Raw genomic sequence first — 18,144 nt, 5'->3', positions numbered from 1 at the left:
AGAGGAAGATGGCACTGTTTGAGATACCAGCACCTTTTAGTATTCCCTCGAAAGGCAGCAAACAAGACTGTCGCATCCGAAGCTGAAATCACCACACAGTATTTGTGTGGCCTAGGTCTGGAGGCCGACTTGTGGCCTCTGCTTGAGACTTTTGAAACACGAAATCCCGGCTTGAATATACCAAACCCCACCAGCTACAGCGTTGCTTTAAGATCCAGCCGGCAAGGGGAAGCCTCTGGGAGACGATCCCGCCCTTTGGCAATACCAATCTCAGTTCCATCAGGTAGCATCTTGAGCGGCGCATTGTGCAACACATAATAGGATAGTGAGACTTGGCGATATCCCAGGCTCCTATTTGTACTTTTACATCTTGGATATGGCAGGCGCGAGCGTCATCTCGCAACGGGCGTTTTCTTTTTTTTTTTATAAAGACGCCACAGAAAGATAGCTGTAAGCTGTAATCATTTGTTTCGATGATACCCCGATACACCGACCCGCGCAGTCAGTCGGATCAAATGTGCCTCTCCCTAAAAAATTGGGAAATCCAACCAGTTTTCTAAGATTCCATGATTGACCATTCGACATGCTGTATATGGGCATGGGGGAAACGTCACCTGGTAGATCCTGAGAACACATCACACAGGGAAACAAAACAATTGGTGTTCAAGTTGATTGCCAGTTATGGAAAAGAGGGTGCATAGAAACTAAACAAAGCAACACCGTCAAGCCACTCAAGAAGATCCTGGACTACAGGTGTCAATTAACCCAAGTATGCCGGAGCAAAATGAAGCAGACCACCCACCATCTATCCTTTGTGTTCCGCTGTTCACCCTTCCCTTTGTGGAAGGTGAACAACCGGGTCCCAATTGCAATGATAAATTCCATAGGGACGACGGACTGGCTCAATGTAGCTCATGGCCAAGAATTCCCTGGGTGACCTTTTGTCGTCGATTCCTTATTGATGCCGACTGTAAGCGTCCCAAAAACCTAGAAAAGGGCGACATCTTCACTCCTCGTCATCCTCGTCGCTGTCGACAAGCGCGTCCTCTGGGGCATCGGTACCCTCATTCGGATCCAGCATCTCCTTGTCGTGCGCCACTGAGGCGGCCCAGTACTGGATGCCTGCCGCCTTGCCTCTGTCCTCCTCAGCATCGCAGCGCGTCTTAATCATGTGTAGAGGCACCATCCGGCCCGTGACGTTGTAGAAGTTGGCCTGCATCTCAAGCCACTTTGTTGCCTCCCTTTGGGACATCAAAGACGCCAGAATCTTATCGTCGCGTCGCTGGCGCTTGTCCAAATGACTGGGTGGGTTGGCAGTTTTCGGGGGAAGCATCAGCGACGACAATGGCGGCGGCGGCGGGGGGTAGAGGGTCGGGTTGACGTGGCGGCGGATGTAGCGCTCCTGGCGGGCGAGCTCGCGAGTGTAGCATTGGTTGGGAGGGCCATCCCCATACTCACCATCATTGCTAGTAGCGGAAGATGTGGAAGAGGATGCCGAAGTGGTGTCGCGCAGCAGGGTGAGGCGGTTGCGGAGGGACGAGTTGGGGGAGTCGCCGATGGAGTTAAAGGACGGGGTGGTTTTGGGGGTGGTAGGCGCTTCCGAACTCTCAACGCCTTTATGCTTCTTGGTCTTCTGGCCATGTCCCTTTGGCTTGGGAGCGCAGTCTCCCGCTTCTTTGGTCGTGTCGTCTGCCATAGATTTTCCCTTGTTCTTCTTCTGGTCGGCCTTTCGCGCAGCCTTTCTCTCGGCTTTGGACTTGAACTTTTCATTAGCCTTCTGCCCCTCCTGACTCTGGTCAGATTGAGTCTCGTCCACAGAGTCGGATTGGGAAACATCTCCTCCAGACTCAGTCTGCGAGTCGCCTCCGGACTCTGAGTTTGCGGCGTTGACCTTGGCCACATGCCATCGCTTCTTGACCTCATTCTTGCCCCGGTTGATGGCGTTCCCAATCGAGGCCCAGGATTCGCCGCCATTCTTCATGCTGATGATGAGAGCATCCTCTGAGGGGGTCCAGTTGCCTGCGTTTGACGATTGCGCACTGGATGAGGCGCCCCCGCTCTTGGTGGACTTGTCACCAGAGGTGCTAGCCTCGTTAGAAGCGGTTTCACCAGACGTAGTTGACTGGGCCATTGCTATCTCAGCGCTGCCAGCTTCAGATGATGTAAGCTCCTCTGAGATGGTGCTTATTTCTGCAGAGGATGTGTCTGCCGAGATGCCAGGCTCGCTTTCCACATCATCTGCAACCTCGGCCTTCTTCCGGTGTCGGCTGTTCCTCCCTTTCTCGTGGGAGGTCTTGAGGTCAAGCTCATTGTTGCTGGCCTCAGCGCCAGGAGTAGATTGTTTGTTGGTGCTGACCTCTGAGCTTGGGGTGACAGAAGTTTCAACCGAGGTGGTGTTGTCGTCGGACTCAAAGAGGTCACCGACGGCCATGTCAGGGAAGACATCAACAAGCGTCATGGTGTCGCTGACGTTGTCATCGGATTGGACGGTCACTGTAGTAGTTGAGAAGTTTCCATCGTCATTCCAAGTCCCAGCGGCAGGATCCTGGAGGTGCTTTGACTTGTTCTTCTTTGAATTCTTCATGGCGGCCAGGTGTAATAGTGTGTGAGCTGGGACTGAAAAGGTCTCAAAAGTTGGCACTTTGTCTGGGGGTTTGGTCAATAAATTGTGAGAAAGAAGGCGCATGGGCTAGGAGATGCATACTTACTGGATTTGTAAATACTACCTGGCCAATACCAGTACCAAAGTTTGAGAGGGATGTGAAGTGAAGTCTCAGCAACTGAGTACTGAATGGTGCTGGATAACGAATATCAACTAGTTTCAGGGATCCTTCTTAGTGTCAGTAAAAATGAAGCTAGTGAGGCCATGCTGACTTGAGTTACCTCGGAATTACGGCTGTACATTGGTATCGAATCAAGTGACTGATAAAATAACGAGGTGATGCTTGATGGACGGTTGTTTGATGAAGTTGATCGTCTATGAGTCTGTATTTGGTTCATCTCATTGTGATGAACTGGAAGGGGCAAGTGGAGAAGAGATTATTGAAGAAGTACGGCTATCGCAGGGCTCCTTTTCTTTCTTCGCTGATCAAAATCGCGGCAGTGGCCAACCAAGCAAGAAGGTGTAGTGCTGCCTAGGGGTTTCCCTCTACCTTTTCTGGCTGCAATTTGTTGTGGTGATGTCAAGGTCAGCTGACTGTCTTGAGAAGCTGTCTTGGTATCCAGAACCGCTGTCAGTAGTTAGAAGCAGGAGGTCTAATGCTACAGGAGACTTCCGCGGCAGGATTATGTTTCAATAGACGTCCTAGCGAGGATTTTTCTTGGGAGACAATTAGAAGGCTCTTTCCTTGTTACGCTGTTGGCACCAGATGGCAGAGCAAGCAAGGGAAGTCCAATTGTCAGAAATCTGTTAAGACAAAATGGAAAATGAAATGTGACAGGCCTCGATCTCAGTTCTCTCGCTCGTCCAAAATATAAGTATGGTCTCCGCTGGGTTCGATTGGAAGTTGTTTGAGAAGAGTGAGAGATTGAGCTAAGGGAACTACCAAACCAGTGACGGTAGGATGGAAGTGGCACACAGCAGAGTGGACTGTTACACTGGGCGGAGAAGAAGGGGTAAAATAAAAAAAGACTGGGTTCTGCTATAGGTGGTGTAAGTGTACACCGCGCCCCTTCTAACTTGGGAGGATTCCCGAAATAGTTGTGGCGGTATCATGAGCAGTTCTGCAACGAACGTAAAGGGCGCTACCGCCTGTGGCTGTGAAACCATGCAGCAGAGAGGTCAAAATCAAACTGGATTTGAAGCTGGCCACGGTCCAGTCTGTCCATGACCGCGGAGGTGTCCAGAACACCAGCCTCAGCAGGTGAGCAAGGGGGCAGAGAGAACGATTGGGCATCGGATGCATATGTACGGATCCGCTGAAACATCGGACGAAGCGATGAAACAAGATTCGGGGTCCCCAAAGCATGAAGGGCCCAGAGCTGGCGAGACCGGGCGGTCTGGCGGTCTGGCTATCTGCCGATGGCCTACGACCGTCGCTCTCCCTTTTCTTTTTTGTTTTTGTTTTGGTTGGATAGGCCCCCGTTGGAGACTCGGCTTGAATGGTTCACATGCTGAAGAGGGGCATCAGTCGTGTAACGTACAGAGTTTGACTTTGGGTGAGAAGAGATAAGCAGCAGCCGACTGTACGACGCCAGGGTTGGTGCATGCTCATGAATGGGCACAGAGACAAGTTGGATTATGATTTATCGGGTTGAGGGTGATGTTAAAAGACAAGGTCCGGGGTTGGGTTGCGGCTCTAAGGGACGGCCAATTAGACTCATTCCGTTTCTCTGATGACTCATCAGGGACACCACCAGATGTTGCTATTAGCGGCAGCCGTCATCGGGCTTTGAACACCTACCTTAGGTAGGTAGGTACCGCTGGGGTCCTGAGGGCCAAGAAGTTGTCGGAAAGCCTGAAACAGCAACAACCTCTTCTTTTTTAGTTCCCGCCGCTTCAACCCATCACATCCCAACACGACCGACACACAAACACACACACACACACACACACGCACTACTATATGCATGCGGCAAAAATGGCAACATCATCCTCACTTCCTGAGCTGCCGCCCAACTACCAAAAGGCCCTCGAGCTGATCGACGAGGCCCACAGGCAAGACCCCAGGCCGTCGGCGGTCGAGTCGGTCCCTTTCGAGCTTGACTATGCGCAGAAGATGACGCGATGGCTCGCCGTAAGGTGTCCGACGGCGCCTCCCGTATTGCAGCTGGCCTGCCGCGCCCAACACTTCAGGAGGTAACACCGAGCATCCTTTTCCCCATTTCCCCTTTCTTTCCCCGACTCCCCTTGTTTTTTTGCACAAGGAACTCTAAGCCTTTCGGCTCGCATTGTTTGTAAACACATGAGACGATGAAAAAGGCACATGGCGTGACGAATCAATCAGCATGAGAGTTTCTGACTCACTGGCGAACTTGGCGCAAAAAATAGATGGGAGATTCCCCGCAACACCTACCCAATGACCCGGCCGGGCTACCTCACCTGGCGTGCGAAACTTAAGTCCCAGGCGGCGGCGCAGGTGGCCGAGCTCATCTCGTCGTCGCCCGGAATCCAGCCGGAGCTAGCCCGGGAGGACGTCGACCGCGTGGCGGCGCTGATCCGCAAGGAGAACCTGAGCGCAGACGAGGAGACGCAGGTGCTCGAGGACGTGGCGTGCCTCGTCTTCCTCGACGACCAATTTGACGCCTTTGAGAGCAAGGACGAGATCGACGAGGATAAGATCATCGGCATCCTACGCAAGACATGGGCCAAAATGAGCGAGCCGGGTCGCGCTCTGGCGCTGAAGATGGATCACAGCGAGAGGGCCAAGAGTCTCATCGGCAAGGCTCTGGCGGGGTAGGGGAATTCGAGATGATGGAGGGGCAGTGGAATGAAATAAAATAAAAATCAATCGACAAGCCAGCCAGCCAGACAGACCGTCGCCGGCCAATGCGCCATCGGTGATTAACAGTCATGACACCTGCTGTACACCCCGCTGTACCCCGCTGTAGCCTGTACAGGTAGGTAACCCAGGCATTTCTTTGGCGAGCGACCCCTCCCCCAGCCACCCACTCGAGGTTGAGGAACCCATCAGCCCCTACAGTGCGACGGCCCGCAATGCCCATGTCGCATCAAAGAGGAAACCCGGGGGGCAGGACACGGCGTTGGCAACGGCAACCCCACCACCGAGATCCCCTTCGGCGCAATACCGCCCGAACTCAACACCACGTCCCCCCCTTAGTACCGGTCCCACTGCAGCACCGGCATCCGGAGGGGGAAGCCGTCCTACAAGAGACGCGGACCACCCAAGACTTCACTTCCGACCCCACGACGACGACGACCCACGTCAAATGTCATGCCGCCCCCGACACTCCATCCCGCCGAGGTATCCAGACACAACCGCCTCGACGACCTCTGGCTCGTCATTGACGGCCGCGTCTACGACTTCTCTGCCTTCGTCCGCGAGCACCCCGGGGGTATCGCTGTGATCCTTCAGTGTGCCGGCAAGGACGCGACCGACGTCTACTCCGAGGTCCACGGCCCCAATCTCGTCCGATCCACGCTTCCTCCGGACTGTCATAAGGGCGTCCTGGCCCCCGGCGCCGTCTCGGCGAAGCCTCGACAGCATAGTTTCCAGCAGCAGCAGCAACGGAAACCCCAAGAAACCATGGCCGGTGCTAGACGGGCCATCGAGTCCCTCCCCTCCAAACCGCCCCTCGACACCCTCATATCCGCCCACGACTTCGAACAGGCCGCGTCGGCCTCCCTCTCCCCCAAAGCCTGGGCCTTTGTCTCCTCCGCCGCGACGGACCTGCACACCAAGGCCCGCAACGCGTCGGCCTACTCCCTCATCGGCCTGCGCCCGCGCGTCCTCGTCGACGTCGCCGCTGTCTCCACCTCTACCACCATGCTCGGCCACCCCATGCGCTCCCCCGTATTCTGCCCCCCGACCGCCATGGCCCGCCTCGTCCACCCGGACGGCGAGAAGGAGCTCGCCCGCGCCTGCAGGTCAGCCGGCGTCCCGCAGTGCGTCTCCGTCTCCGCCTCCTTTCCCCTGGACGAGATCCTCGCCGCCCAGGCCGCCCACCAGCCCGCCACCCCCTACGACGTGCCCGTCTTCTTCCAGCTGTACGTCGACAAGGACCGCGCCAACTCGGAGCGCCTCCTCCGCTCCGCCCAAGCCCAGGGTGTCAAGGCCCTCTTCCTGACCGTAGACGCCCCGATTCCCGGCAAGCGCGAGGCCGACGAGCGCGTACGCTCCGACGAGTCCCTCGGCTCGCCCATCTCGGGCGCGCGCGCCGTCAACGACGCCAAAGGCGGCGCCCTTGGCCGCATCATGGGCAGCTACATTGACGCCTCGGTGAACTGGTCCGACATCGCCTGGCTCCGCCGCACCGTGCCGGGCCTGCCCATCGTTCTCAAGGGTGTGCAGACGTGGATGGACGCCGAACGCGCCGTCGAGGCCGGCGTCGAGGCCATCGTGCTTTCCAACCACGGCGGCCGGAGCCTCGACACGTCGCCGGCCACCGTCACGGTGCTACTGGAACTGCAGAAGAACTGCCCGCACGTCTTTGACAGGCTGGAGGTGTACGTCGACGGCGGCGTCTCGCGCGGGACCGACATTTTCAAGGCGCTGTGTCTGGGCGCCAAGGCCGTTGGCGTCGGCAGGGGGTTGTTGTACGGGCTCAACTACGGCGCCGAGGGCGTCGAGCGCTATATCGAGAGTGAGTGACATCTTCCCTTTCCTTCTTTGATATGGCCCCCCACCCCCTTCCCCCTTCTCCCCCTCAAGCCCCATTCCGAAAAGAGGGTTTCGGAACGAGGAAAACTGACTTGTGCAGTTCTGCGAGACGAGCTGGAAACGACCATGAAGATGTGCGGTGTCACAAGCCTCGACCAGGTTCACCCGGGCTTTCTCAACACGCTGGCCGTGGACCACCTGATCCCGGGACGACCGCACAATCCCAACACGCCCTGGCGCCGTGACAGGCATAGCCGGTTGTGAACTTTGGGCATCGAAAGCGCATGAGACGATGCATCCGGAGAGCGGGGAGGGAATGGATGCGTCCTCGGTTTGAAGCTCAATTTGTGCATTAGAGAGAGGGTCGTAAACCTGTCCAGGCCGTGTAAAAGACGATGGGGGGTATTGCATGTACACATAACGAATGGTTCGCCCTTTCAAATCCCTGTCCCTTCATTATCTTGCTAGAACCCCGTCTCCCCATGCTAATGGGTGGTAGGCTTTGTAGACATCATATCATACCCTTGACAACCCAGATCCATCCCCAATATGTTCCCTTCCCTTGCACCCATACCCTCCGTCGTCTAAGCCAGTTCCCGCAATTCGTTGTCGCCCCTATGAGTAGGCAGCTCGGACGTGAAACCGGGCTGCTGGTATTGCTGCTGCGGATGCGCCGGCTGTCCCTGCGCAGGTGGCGGCGGCGCGTTATAGTAGCTCCCTTGATGCTGCTGCTGCTGCTGCTGTGGGGGAGGATATGTCGGGCTAACCGCGTTCTGAGTCGCAACGTACTGCGGAACCCCGGACTGGTACGTCGGCGAGGGGCTCAAGGGCGGCGGGCTCGCCGGGGGGCTGACGCCGGTTTGCTCATACGAGCCCGTCGTGACATCGTACGGCTGCTTAAGCATGCTTTGTCTGTTGTCCACAGGCGCGAAACCCTGCGGGTAGGTGCTGTCCTGGGAAGGGTGGGGCGGAGGAGCGTAGCCTCCCGGTGACGACTGCTGCGTCGGCGGGGCCATGGGTTGCTGGTACATCTGCGGCTGTCCCTGCTGAGGTGGCGGAGGACCGTTATATGTGGCAGGAGCAGCCTGGCTGTTGGTGTTGTTTGCGGCCGCGTCCTTCTTCTTCTTGCGGCGGAGGAAAATGATGCCGAAGACGATGAGGGCGATGGCGGCTACGCCTCCGACAACACCGCCGACGATGGCGCCTACGGGGGTGGATGACCCGCCGCCGCCACTGCCGGACCCCCCTGACGCAGAGGCAGTTGAGGATGCCGGAGACAGGGCGCCCGTGTCGGTAAGAGAGGCAGTGGGTTGGATAGACCTTGCTAACGGATCGGATGTGGTGGCCTCATCCGTGACGGAGGAGTCTGTTGGATTGGCATAGACGACGACTCTCTGTTCACTGACTGCGCATCCGTAGAGAGTATATCGATTGAAGTCCGAACCAGAGTAGACGTAGGTGATGCACTCGGGCTGTGCTGAAGCAGAGCTGTTGGTCTATGAGCCAGGGTTCACGTGTGAGTGAAACGAGCAAAGCTTCACATACCAGAACCGCATGAGTGTGTCACCGCTGGTGTAGAGCCTTGAGGAAGAGGACGGGAGACAGCTGGTGGCAATCCTGCAGTCCGTCAACGCGGAGGACGCGCAGCACCCAACCACAGAGTAGAAGCTGTTGATGACACAAGTTCCGACCTCGCAGTAGATGGAATTGGCTGTGCTCAAAGGTTAGCTTCACCGGTCGAGTCTGTCATGCAGATGCTACTCACTGGATTCACCAGAAATGTAACCACAAGTGTCGTCGCCTCTCACACGCTTGGCCAGCTTCAGTTCAACATTGGCCGGATCGGGCGCTGTTGTAGGCCTGGGACTGAACCCGAGCTCCTCCATGTTCATCGCGGCAATGGTTTGCTTGGGGGGCACCCAGCTCGGGGTGTCGTCCTGCCATCTCAACGCCTTAGACTCCGCGCCCAGGTACAGGCAGGCGAGAGCTCCTAGGTGAACAAGCCGTCCCATATTGATATTACTTGAGGCTCCCGATGTGTGTCAACGGAATAAGAGAAGGAGAAGGAGAGAGAGAGAGGGAGAGATAGAGAGAATCGAGGACAGGAGTAGAGAGGGGAGGGGGATAAAAAGGAGACAGATTCGAGAGGAAGCTGCGAGAGAAAAGGGAGACAGAGACAGCCTGCCAGATACCGATAGCAACCACACCAATTCGGGCTGAGATGAAAGGTTACCGAGTCGAAGACGCCCTGCATGGAGGGGGAGGGGGACGTCAACCGACAATCCATCCATCCATCCATAGCATCTCCCAGCACCAATGAGGCTCAAGAGAATTCCAGCTCCAACTCCTCCTGCGAATCGTGTTTGGTGTCATGGTCCGGGGTATGCGTAGGTGGTTGGACTGGGCGGAAGCTCCGCCTCGCGAGGTGCGGGTATGGACTGATGTGCTGCGAAGGCGTTGGTTCAACCTAGCATGGCAAGGCAGACAGATACTTGGCCGGCCACATGCCATGCTGATCAACTCGATCAAAAACGGTTGACCGCTGTCCAATTTCGCTCTTGACCTTCATTGCTTCACCATCACTGATTACGCAACCAACTCGACCAAGAGACGGTCCCCATGGGCGCTTAGAGACTCGCTCACTCGAGAGTCTCTATAACACCCACCCAGCCGCAGCCGAAGCCGCAGCCGCAGACAATAAAACAAGCTCCAGCCCTGCCACGACAACTCATCGTTGGTGTTGAACATTGGGCGTGATGGCGGTGTGTGGTGGAGTCTAGCGTGCCCAAGACAAAACTATCAAGCCCTTTAACCCGAACCGGAGAATGTGGCTTGCAGCTGAAGGCAGGCCTCAGCCCAGCTCCCGGTTGAACTCGCCAACCCCGCCCAATCACATACCGGCCAGCTGAGCAGGCCTGCAGCGACTCCAGCGAGCTTGACTGACGATCCCGCGTTGTTTCTTGCCGAAAACCCTGGCCAAGAGCCTGCTGGTTGCCAGTTCAAATACGAAATGCCATGCAGGTCTGAACCCAGCGTCCCAACTCTCAAGCACCCATCGCGGAAACCGGAGAGCTCGGGCGGAACGTATCCATGGCGAAGGCAAGGCGGTTTAGGCAACCTCTGCGCCGAATGATCTCCGTGCAGTCAGTCGGTCGGTCACCTGGCCTGGTCAGGCTATGCTCGACCGGTACGGATAGTGTGGATGATGCTCTTTTAGCAGCTGTTCCTTTTACATCCACCTCTCACGGATTCTGCGGGGAAGGCTCTTGACGGCCACGTCGGCGAGAAAGCCCGGCTCCGAGACGATTGACAGGCTTTCGTTGGGTAGATTGAAAGCAACCTGTTAATGATGGCGGTGGGCAGATGTCGTCGGGTTTGGCTCATGTCCGTAGCCGCGAATTGCTTGACATCGATGCCGCATTGGCGCTGCAGTCATTGGGAGACAACTCGTCCATTCCGGGACGGTTGCGCAAGCATTCTGCGCGTAGCTGTTCTAGATATTCGAGTATCTGTAAGCACGGCGCAATGAAAGACCGGGCTTGGTGTTGTGGGCATGGGAACATCAAAAAGTCATTGACCGCGTATTGCCGAAGCCGTCCGCATGCAAGCTCCTCGTATTAGACAGGCGCCGTACCTGCTGGCGGCTTTGCTTGGTCTGTCGCGAGCGATGGCAGAAAATCAAGCTGGACTCTGATATTATCTGTAGTTCCAGTCAGACATGGCTACCAACTGCCGCAGAGCAGTAGTGTTTCACCTCGGGCTTCTATTGTGACCGTCGAACTACCCCGACTGGTGACGGGAGTCTCTTTGACTCAAGAAATGGATCAGATTACCATTGACTGGTCATAATTCCGAAGATCAGAACCTGGACGGTTTCTTCAGGCCCGAATACTCGGCCTCCGTCCCCGTCCCTGTCGCCGTTGGTCATTTGACCGTAGAGCCGGAATTATGTTAGAAATCGGAGGGATGTGTCATCCAGCAGATGAAAATCTTCACCTTGACGCCGGCAAACAGTTCCCTGGGTAGTCGTCTCCAGCTGACTCTGCATTATGCCAGTTTTTTCAGTCCTCTTCGCTGCCGTTTCTAGCCCATTTTACGGCCAAGTGACGCAACAGACAGTCGATTATACGACTCCTTTCTCCGATGGTCTGGATAGTCAAAATTCAGCCGGATCTTGATCGACAGTGATGGGGCTGAGAACTCGGATCGCTGTCGCTCTTCTACCTTATTTCCTCTTCCTGACCGAAAGATGACCTGACGTCGATGTCTTGCGGAAATGGCTTGTGGTGGCTTTGTAGACCTCCATTTTGTTGCTGAGCGCATACATCAAACTGGAACGGCGACACCGAACGCTTTGGCGGCACGTAATGGCCCCGTCCACGAGGGCTCAAGAGCACACAGTGCTGCCACCATATCCGCTGCTCGAAGCTTCTATCGGCAAGAAAGATCGGAAATATGTGATGTTGTGGTCGGGAAACAAAAGCCCAAGATCCTGTGTCCAGGCCGTTGAGTTTGCAATCCCTGATGACGAGGCTTCGATCCGATTTCAGACTCGAATCACATAGGGGCCCAAGAACTGTTCCAAAGACTTCTTCCGAATTCGGTTTTCAATATGAAGATTGGCGTGAATGCAAGCGAACCGTGATGCTCGTGGCGGATCCCGACTATTTGCTAGAGAGGGCATCGCAAAACTAAAATCAACTGGCGCCGTCCACTTGTATGATCTGCTTGGGGTTGTTTTACGAACCCATCAAGTAGGAAATTTTCGGCGTGTCGTGAACTCAAGCGTCAGGGAGACAACTGGCCAAGCACAAAGAGCATGGGATCGCCGAAGTATGAGTGAGCACATAGCCCGGTCGCCGTCGGCTGGTTCAGCGGCGGTATCGGCGAGGGAATAGTTGCGCCTCCCTTCTTTTTGAACCTCGATACCCTCTTGGACTAAGTCATGCATCTTGTCAACGCGTTCGAGGTCGTCGAGCATCCCTTTGTCGATACCGTCGACGACCGCGCCAGAGCACATGCTCCAGGTCATCAAGGGGGCGCTCAATCTTGATATCGAGATATTAGGCTCGTTGCCAGTGGGTCAAAGCCACACCACTCTGGCATCGGAGGTCCGGATATCGAATCCATATTGGCAAGCCGGGCGGAGACACAACTTGAACCCAACGGAGGCTCCCATTTCGAATCGTTGACTGTACTACTTCGGGATGCAACACAGGAAGATGCGGCATGCGAAACTGCTGCAGTGGCAAACGCCTTGTCTCCGTCACATCGTACACCGCGCCACTTTGGCATGGATATGTCCCATTTGCGGCTAGGCTCTGGTTGTCGTTTTCAGATGTGCCGTGATGGAGCCAGTGTGCGCTTTGTGACCATCTTCCCAAGAAACCCCAACAACTGTCAAGACGTCTTGCAGGAGCTTGAATTGGCGGGAAACTGGCAAAAAAAAAAGAAAAAGGAGGTTTTATGATGTATCGAGCAGTTGGCCTGAAATACCGGGGGCAGGTGCACCGAAACTGTATTACCTTCATTGAAGAGGGTTATCCAGTCGTGTTGCTGAAGTTTCCAACAACGCGTGCGCACATAGGACAGTTCCCTTGGAAGATGTAAGTAGAAGTTGGAAGACCCATGGTGACGGAGGGTCGGAGTTTCCCAACCCAAGACATCGGAATACGTACGATTAAGGTACTGGTCCGTGACGATAAAGTTCAGAAGGGAAACAGCGTGTTTCTCCTCAGCTGACTGTCCAACCGCAGCGATCACTACGGCCGGCAGACCGTTGTGGACGGTCAAAAAATCGGTCGGTTGCGCCAAAGATTAGAACCCTAGGGCCTTGGCTTGGGTGGCTTGGAGCTTCGCTCACACCCAAAAGCACAGCGATGGGATTAGATGGTGGTCAAGAACGACGTCCAAAGAGCCAATGGAGCGCAGAGCCTCAAGAATCGGGATGATCAATGGCAACCTTGACGCCTTCAGAGGCCCGATCAAGAACCACAGGTGAAATTGCAGCTCAGCCCCGAGCGCGAGTTGTTAGACGTAGTACCATGGGTTCCATCCGAAGCAGCGACAACTGCTACTGGCGTTTGTATCGACCTCATCTCGGACTACACAAATCTGCTAGCCACTGGTGAACGATGGCATGCCTGGAGGTCGACGGGTTGCGATCGAAGGGTCTTGGGGGACGTGAACAATGAACGCGATCCCAGGCGACCCGGCATTGGACATTGCTCCCGATCAAACACGGCGCGGCTGTCGTCAGCTCCACACGCCCTGTTCCTGTACAAATTTAAACAGCGCCATATGGAATAGAGCGTCGAGGGAGAGAACGATGCAGGATTTGTAGACCCTGGGACGCTACCACCCGAGTGGAACGATGCTGTGATCAGATCGAGGACCCCGAGATCTCAACAAGCGCCTCGACACTGTCTTCGCATGTCGCACCAAGAGCCACTAGCTCATCCCTAGGGTAAGGTTACCCAGCAAGGCAATCCGGTGAAGAGCAGTCACCAATCGTGAACGGGTAATTGCAGCGTCGGCCGCATAGATCAAGTCCCTCCAGACGGCTACCTGCATGCTACATGCCTCTTGAAGTCCTGCTCGAGACGGCGCCTTCCTGCCCTGGCTGTCTACGGGGAGACGGTCGCCAGCTCGCGCAAGGGACCCTATTGTGTATTACTGCGGCGGGATGGTTGCTGGACAACGGAAGGGTGCCGGATCTACGGGTCGAGACGGAAACTGACTGAAATGTAATCTCGTCAGCGAGATGTGTACTTGACCACGGTGGCGTCTGCTCAGCATGTGCTTTTGTCTGCAAAGGCTGGGCCCGCATTGGCCCCCCCCCCCCCCCCCCCCCGATAATATGTTGCCCCCACTTGCTCACGGAATGGCAAGTGCTATCTGCAGGTTCTCAACGATAAAGAGGCCTCTGGAGTCGCTGCAAGCCACAGCGACGCCACGGCGACACCCCGGTGCTGGCTCAGAGACACAGGGGCCAGTACCATGGTAATCACAGCGGTGGGAATCTGCAAGGCAGCTGTCTGATGTCCCTGTAGATCGTTCCCGCGCATGCTAAGCCGTTCCGACTTGTAGCGCCATGCCAATTGTTGGGTGCCAGGGAGTGTATTTTTGTCTTGTACAACTGACTGGTGGCTTGGTAGGGTGGGCGAAATGAGCTTTCCGATCAGACATGCCTACAGCGTGCAGGAAGGGGGTGTGGGATGGCTAAACCACTGACTGACCACCGACCACCGCAAACCGATGGAGTCGACGGACAGATCTGATGGCCGGGACTGACGCCAGGGCATTTTGCACGGCTCTGACCACGGTCCGTTGCTTAGTGCTATTCGGAGAATTAGATCGGGAAGCGCCGCAAAGGGGCCAGAACATCGCGACTATTTCGAGCGCAAGGCGTCAAGCTAAAAGTCATCGGACGGGCGTTCGTTGGCGTCATCGTCTGTCTGCTCTGGTACCTGAGAACTGGCAGCAGGGCAAGCGAAGACCTCGCTCTTCGCGTCAACATGGACACGTGCCAATCTCCCAAGGGGGTAGGGGTAAGGCAAGGAAGGGTGTGAATGATGACTGCAGCTTGGCTCCGAAGCGGGGGATGGTTCGAGTTCTTTGGCACGGCGAGGATGGAGGCGGGAGAGCGAGGAGGATTTGGAATCAGTTGTCGGGAGCGAGCAGAGCATTCGAGCTCGTGTACCTGTAGACATGCCTGCGCGAGTATGGTTCAGACAAACACAGAGGCCGGACCCATGGACCAAATGAGCGACTAAGATCTCGCAGGAGGTCTGTAGGCAGCAGGCAAGTTGACTGTGTCTCGGTCGACTGAACTACCGGTTCATTCCACCCTGTGTCCCATCCAATACAGATCATCCGTTGAGTCCCGGCCTCTCCGATGTGACTGTCCGCAGATGCATGGAGAGCAGCAGGAATTAACGAGCCGCCGGCGGTCAACTCGTCCAGGCCCGTCTCAATCGTGCAGCTCTCGGCCGGAGCAGGGGTCCGATCCCTGCAAATGCCTGCTGGGCCTCTCCTTTGCCTCGATACTATGGTACTCGTGTGAATAGTCGCTCCCAGTGACATTTTGGTTTACTAGGCTGGTTGGGATATCGCAGGATCATCATGTCGTGTGACACAACACGATCTCTTGAGCATGCTCTAGCCTCTGGGTGATGTGAGGAGAGGAAGGGGTTTTTATCGTTGCCATTCTTTCTCAACTCATGGCGGGAGGCTGGGGGCAGCAAAGTTAGAAAGGTGAGAGATAACGAAAACGATTGTATGATGCTGATATGGAAGGCTCGGAAAACTCCCCAGGTGTCAGGGTCGACTTGCTTGTAATAAAGGGATTTAGTTGCATGCCGAATGCAGCGGCTTAGGTAATTCATTGCGGTGCAGGCGCAACGGTTTCCCCTCAATCACCATCCAAGCGTTTGTCCGTAGGCACAGGCACATATCGTACCTATCTACTCATGGTTGCGCCTTGGATTTTGCGGCGCTTAATGAGGCCACTGACCCATTCTGGACCGAGCAGACTCGACTCGATGTGACTGGTCTAGACCATGCTATTGATCGAGGGTCCTTGGTCGTCCAACAATTGAACAGAAGAGCGAATGAGGGATATGGCCGGCTTTCATCATGGCTGTCGCCGACTTTCCCGGTCGGGGAAAATGACGGTTTCCCTGGCGAAGCAGGGCACCGGCTACGGTGCCAGAGCCCGCTAGAGGCACTGCTTCACACGGCGTCTCGATGTCGGTATCGCCGGGGAGGCAGAGATTGAATGCCATCGTCATGAGCAAACAAAACGGCGGCGAGGGCTCCTCCCCCTCTCTCTTCCATCCGGCCTTGGCGCAAGGCGTAAACGAGAGTGGCGGCTTTCCTGGCTTGCACCAGTGGCATCGTCGTGGGCTGGCCGTTTGCTTGCTTTTTCCTTGGTCCGTCCATCCATTAGCGTTTGACGGGGCCGCCCACTCACTCGTGGGTTCCCTCTGGCGTCCACTTCTCTTCATGCGCAATTTTTTTTTTAAGAAAATTCTTCTTTCTTGAACCTATCGGCACTGATGACGGGGGAGGGTTAGACCAAGCATTCAGAGCACGAAGATGGCTTGGACCAGCAGCGAAGTTCTCGACCTAAGCGTGCTTCCTGGCCGAGGCCTTTGGTATCCCACGGCCTACTTTCGAGCCTCCGGTGTCTCCGAGGCAGTCGGTATTCAATCGACATGCCTGCTGCTTTTGGACGGAGAAAAAAAAAGGGGGGGGACGCCGGAACATAGGGGCAGGGACGAACCGAGACCCCAATAGTCTTTGTGCGAGGGCCTGAGAAGTCGACTAATCCGTGTTCCGTCGTTGATGGGAGCAAGGAGTGTCACCCGGTGCAATTCACTGGAGTCAGGGATTGTGTAAAATCTGCTTGCCAAAGGTGGCAATCGGGTAATACGTTTATAAAAAACAAAAACGGACGCCCGACAAGATCGTATGTGACTGACGAGTAACTCGCCGGGCTGTGGATTCTTTCCCCCTCAGCTTTGGGGGTTTCTTTTCCCTTTCCGCCACTTCTTCTCTCGCGCGCTGTTTGTCCAGGCTGCAGGCAGGCAGGCAGGCAGGGGGCGAAATCGTGAGGAAGGCGCTATGAGTGAAGGACTGAGGGAGTGAAGGTGACTGAGCCAGGGGCAGCAGCTTTAATAACCCCATTCTCTTTCCAAGGTATCTACGGAGATTTCCCCATGAGGCTTGGCTGGATGTATGCGAGCGACAGGCCGAGAAGCGTTCGGCTGTAAGCCAGATCTGAGTCTGGTGAACGTCATAAGCGACCAAGTGTCATCGAATGCCTCGCAGACCTTAACCGTGTCGACCGGTGTCGGTGTTGGTGCAAGAGGCAGGGACGAGACGGCATCGGAGAGTCGGACGACGCGGAAACGTGATTTATTGTCTTGATTATGTGGGTAGGAAGGTTAGGTGCAGTATCTGGCTGGCCCCAGTCAATCGCAAGCTCGACACTGGGACGCGGACGCGGCCTTCGTTGCTCGTCTTCCTCACCTTTCTTTCCATGAATCCTTACTTGTACCCTTCTTGCCGTTTCTTCCCTCTCTCGCGAGTCCTCCCCACGCGCTGCATGAACCTAGGGGTAGGGTATCATCCGCCCATGCTTCTCATGCCTTCCGCCCAATGCTGTTCCTTCCGACGAAGACTCCGGCTACACACCCGTACCCCACCTCGGCATCCGCTTGACCCACACGGTCCAGTCCAGCCGAGCAGTCCCTAGAGTAGGTGCTGTGCGAATACGGATAGCTACCTACCTATCTTAGGTACCTAGGTAGTTAGGTAGGATTGTCATGTCGGGCAGGGTATAGCTGTGAAACTGAGGAGGTTATTTCCTCCTAGGATCGGATTTGTTTGTAAGGCCGGCGCGGGCAGGCGGTTTTCCTGCCCAGGGATGGGATTTGCTGCAAATGCATGTCTGATTTTCATCGAGCTGGAGACAAGGCAGGGGGAGGGTTCACGTTGGCTCGCCGCTCCCCCCTCTTTTTTTATATAACCATTTGTACCTCGACTTGGTTCGCCTATTTACCTAGCCAATGCATCCGTAATTACCATGTGGAGAGAATGAGAGAGCAGCCGAAAGTTCGTTTCCATTCATCGGGCACTCCCCATCATGTCCGGCCGAAGCCAATTAGCAGGCCCTTGTCCGTCTGGATCAACAAGCCAGGCCGTCTTGTTATGCTCTACACCCGTGTGATCGGAATGTCCTGCCATCTTGTCTTTGATCGCTTCCGGTCTGTAGTGTCATGTCTCTCATTCCTCGGCTCATCTATCCCCACCGCCGTCGGTCATTCTCGAGACCCCAAGAATCCTACCTCTCCTTCCG

The 18,144-nt window shown here is 55.7% G+C and overlaps 3 protein-coding genes across 3 annotated transcripts; 1 reads left to right on the top strand and 2 right to left on the bottom strand.

The window, feature by feature from the left end:
* Nucleotides 1-1,006: 1,006 nt before the first annotated feature.
* On the bottom strand, nucleotides 1,007-2,584 carry CH63R_04378 (uncharacterized protein; the record flags this gene model as incomplete). The annotated part of the gene is made up of 1 exon (XM_018299353.1): nucleotides 1,007-2,584. The coding sequence occupies one exon, from the start codon at nucleotides 2,582-2,584 to the stop codon at nucleotides 1,007-1,009; it is 1,578 nt and encodes a 525-aa protein (XP_018160599.1).
* A 1,981-nt stretch (nucleotides 2,585-4,565) lies between these two features.
* On the top strand, nucleotides 4,566-7,544 carry CH63R_04377 (Cytochrome b2; the record flags this gene model as incomplete). The annotated part of the gene is made up of 4 exons (XM_018299352.1): nucleotides 4,566-4,798; nucleotides 4,991-5,395; nucleotides 5,798-7,263; nucleotides 7,381-7,544. The coding sequence occupies 4 exons, from the start codon at nucleotides 4,566-4,568 to the stop codon at nucleotides 7,542-7,544; spliced, it is 2,268 nt and encodes a 755-aa protein (XP_018160598.1).
* Nucleotides 7,545-7,864: 320 nt separating this feature from the next.
* On the bottom strand, nucleotides 7,865-9,292 carry CH63R_04376 (Duf1620 domain-containing protein; the record flags this gene model as incomplete). The annotated part of the gene is made up of 3 exons (XM_018299351.1): nucleotides 7,865-8,768; nucleotides 8,826-8,991; nucleotides 9,046-9,292. The coding sequence occupies 3 exons, from the start codon at nucleotides 9,290-9,292 to the stop codon at nucleotides 7,865-7,867; spliced, it is 1,317 nt and encodes a 438-aa protein (XP_018160597.1).
* Nucleotides 9,293-18,144: the final 8,852 nt, after the last annotated feature.

Source organism: Colletotrichum higginsianum, chromosome 3, assembly GCF_001672515.1.
Source record: "Colletotrichum higginsianum IMI 349063 chromosome 3, whole genome shotgun sequence".
NCBI classification, from domain to species: Eukaryota; Fungi; Ascomycota; class Sordariomycetes; order Glomerellales; family Glomerellaceae; genus Colletotrichum; species Colletotrichum higginsianum.
Note: the sequence above shows the minus strand (reverse complement) of the source record. Positions and strands in the feature narration are given on the sequence as shown.